This window comes from Oncorhynchus keta, chromosome 28 (assembly GCF_023373465.1).
Source record: "Oncorhynchus keta strain PuntledgeMale-10-30-2019 chromosome 28, Oket_V2, whole genome shotgun sequence".
Taxonomy (NCBI): domain Eukaryota; kingdom Metazoa; phylum Chordata; class Actinopteri; order Salmoniformes; family Salmonidae; genus Oncorhynchus; species Oncorhynchus keta.
In genome coordinates, this window is record NC_068448.1 from 80,617,993 (window position 1) to 80,619,912 (window position 1,920).

The window sequence follows — 1,920 nt, forward strand, 5'->3', positions numbered from 1 at the left end:
TAACACAGTGTCCAAAGAAGGGCCAGAAGTATACAGAATGGTGTCGTCTGCATAGAGGTGGATCAGAGAATCACCAGTAGCAAGAGAGACATCATTGATGTATACAGAAGAAAGAGCTGGCCCGAGAATTGAACCCTGTGGCACCCCCATAGAGACTTCCAGAGGCCCGGACAACAGACCCTCCGATTTGACACACTGAACTCTATCGGAGAAGTAGTTGGTGAACCAGGCGAGGCAGTCATTTGAGAAACCAAGGCTGTCGAGTCTGCCGATTTAGAATGTGGTGATTGACAGAGTCGAAAGCCTTGGCCAGGTCTTGGTCGATGAATACGGCTGCACAGTATTGTCTCTTATCGATGGCGGTTATGATATCGTTTAGGACCTTGAGCGTGGCTGAGGTGCACCAATGACCAGCTCGGAAACCAGATTGTATAGTGGAGAAGGTACGGTGGGATTCGAAATGGTCGATGATCTGTTTATTAACTTGGCATTCGAAGACCTTAGAAAGGCAGGGCAGAATGTTTTGCTCAAATGTTTACTCAGGGCTCCCAAAAGGCTAGGTCCGGCTCTGACTGCTTGTGTATGTATGCAGACCCGCAAGCCACATGACGAGTTCAGATTTGCTATCAAAATTGCCCATCCCTGGCTCAATAACATTGTTATTACATTGTAATAACCCACATATAACATAACTTTCATTCATCACATTTTCTCCGTGGAAATATCAGTGTATCAGTTACCTGTTGTCCCCCAGCTGTCTCTATTGCATCATGATCAAAATAACAGCTGTAGTCGTCCTTAACCCATCCCACCCTTCTCTGACCTGTATAGCGGGATTATGCGGCTTTCTTCTCATATGTTTTCTTTTACACTTTGTCCGGTAGGCCAAACGTAAAACAGATGTTTGTGATGAAGTGAAGCAAGCTCTCTTTGCCAGGAAGGGGATTAAAGAAAACCTAACATGACGTCTCTCTCCAAATGATGTTTTGTTTCAGGTGACAGGGACCTGGTCCACACACCCTCGGACAGCTCGGCGTACTTCCTCCATCAACCGCTGAGATATATAAACCGAGCGCGTCCAACTGCAGCCGGAGTCCTCCTATAGTTTGGAAGGAGCTACTGGCAAGTCTAGTACTGCTGGAAGGAAGCGTCTCTCTGTCTCTCTCTGTCTCTCTCTTATCCACTATTCTAACTAGGACTTTGGAAGAGTGTCGCCTGGCAACACAGACACAAGATACAGCCGCAAAGTAGAAGGTAGGACCGTTCCAACATTACGTAGAAGGATTTGATTTCTTCTGTTGTGACCGATAGTTTTAGTGCTGCATGTGTTTTTGTTATATTTTTGGGAATCGTTGAGAAGGTTTTATTTTATTTTATTATTTTACAGACGTTTGTACTACTTGAAATACAGTTTGGCATAAATAGACTACTAGAATAATGTCTGTTCCCTTTTATTAAATGTCATTTCAGATTAAATCAAGACTAGGGATAGCCTACATCCCGTCGCATATTTTAAAGAAGCAAATATGAATGCTCCGCACTTTGCCATGGACTTTCTGCTGTTGTGCATATCTTTCCGAGCAAGTGTATTGGCAGACAACTCTCCCATCGTGTCCTCGACGTTGCCAGACACCAATTTCACCGGTCTTGGCGCAGCGTTCAGCTATGGAGAAGCAGACAGCGAGAATATTCCCCTGACCAGGAGGAAGCGTTATATTTCACAAAACGACATGCTTGCCATTCTTGATTACCACAATAAAGTAAGAGGGAAAGTTTTCCCTCCGGCGTCCAATATGGAGTACATGGTAAGTGATTTATATCTTCAACTTTATCAATAAATTGCTCAATTATTTAATGATGAATTATATTTCTTCCTTCACTTGCTCTTCTAATTTGTAATACCGATATTGGTGTTTATGT

General features: G+C 43.6%; 1 protein-coding gene across 1 annotated transcript in view; it reads left to right on the top strand.

Moving 5' to 3' along the window:
• Positions 1-1,078: 1,078 nt before the first annotated feature.
• Positions 1,079-1,920, top strand: part of LOC118382504 (peptidase inhibitor 15-A-like) — a 9,481-nt gene continuing 8,639 nt past the window's right edge. The window contains exons 1-2 of the mRNA XM_052484152.1: positions 1,079-1,254; positions 1,471-1,805. Of these exons, the coding sequence (XP_052340112.1) occupies positions 1,527-1,805 (279 nt within the window). The 5' untranslated portion in view covers positions 1,079-1,254; positions 1,471-1,526. The remainder of the gene's footprint in view (positions 1,255-1,470; positions 1,806-1,920) is intronic.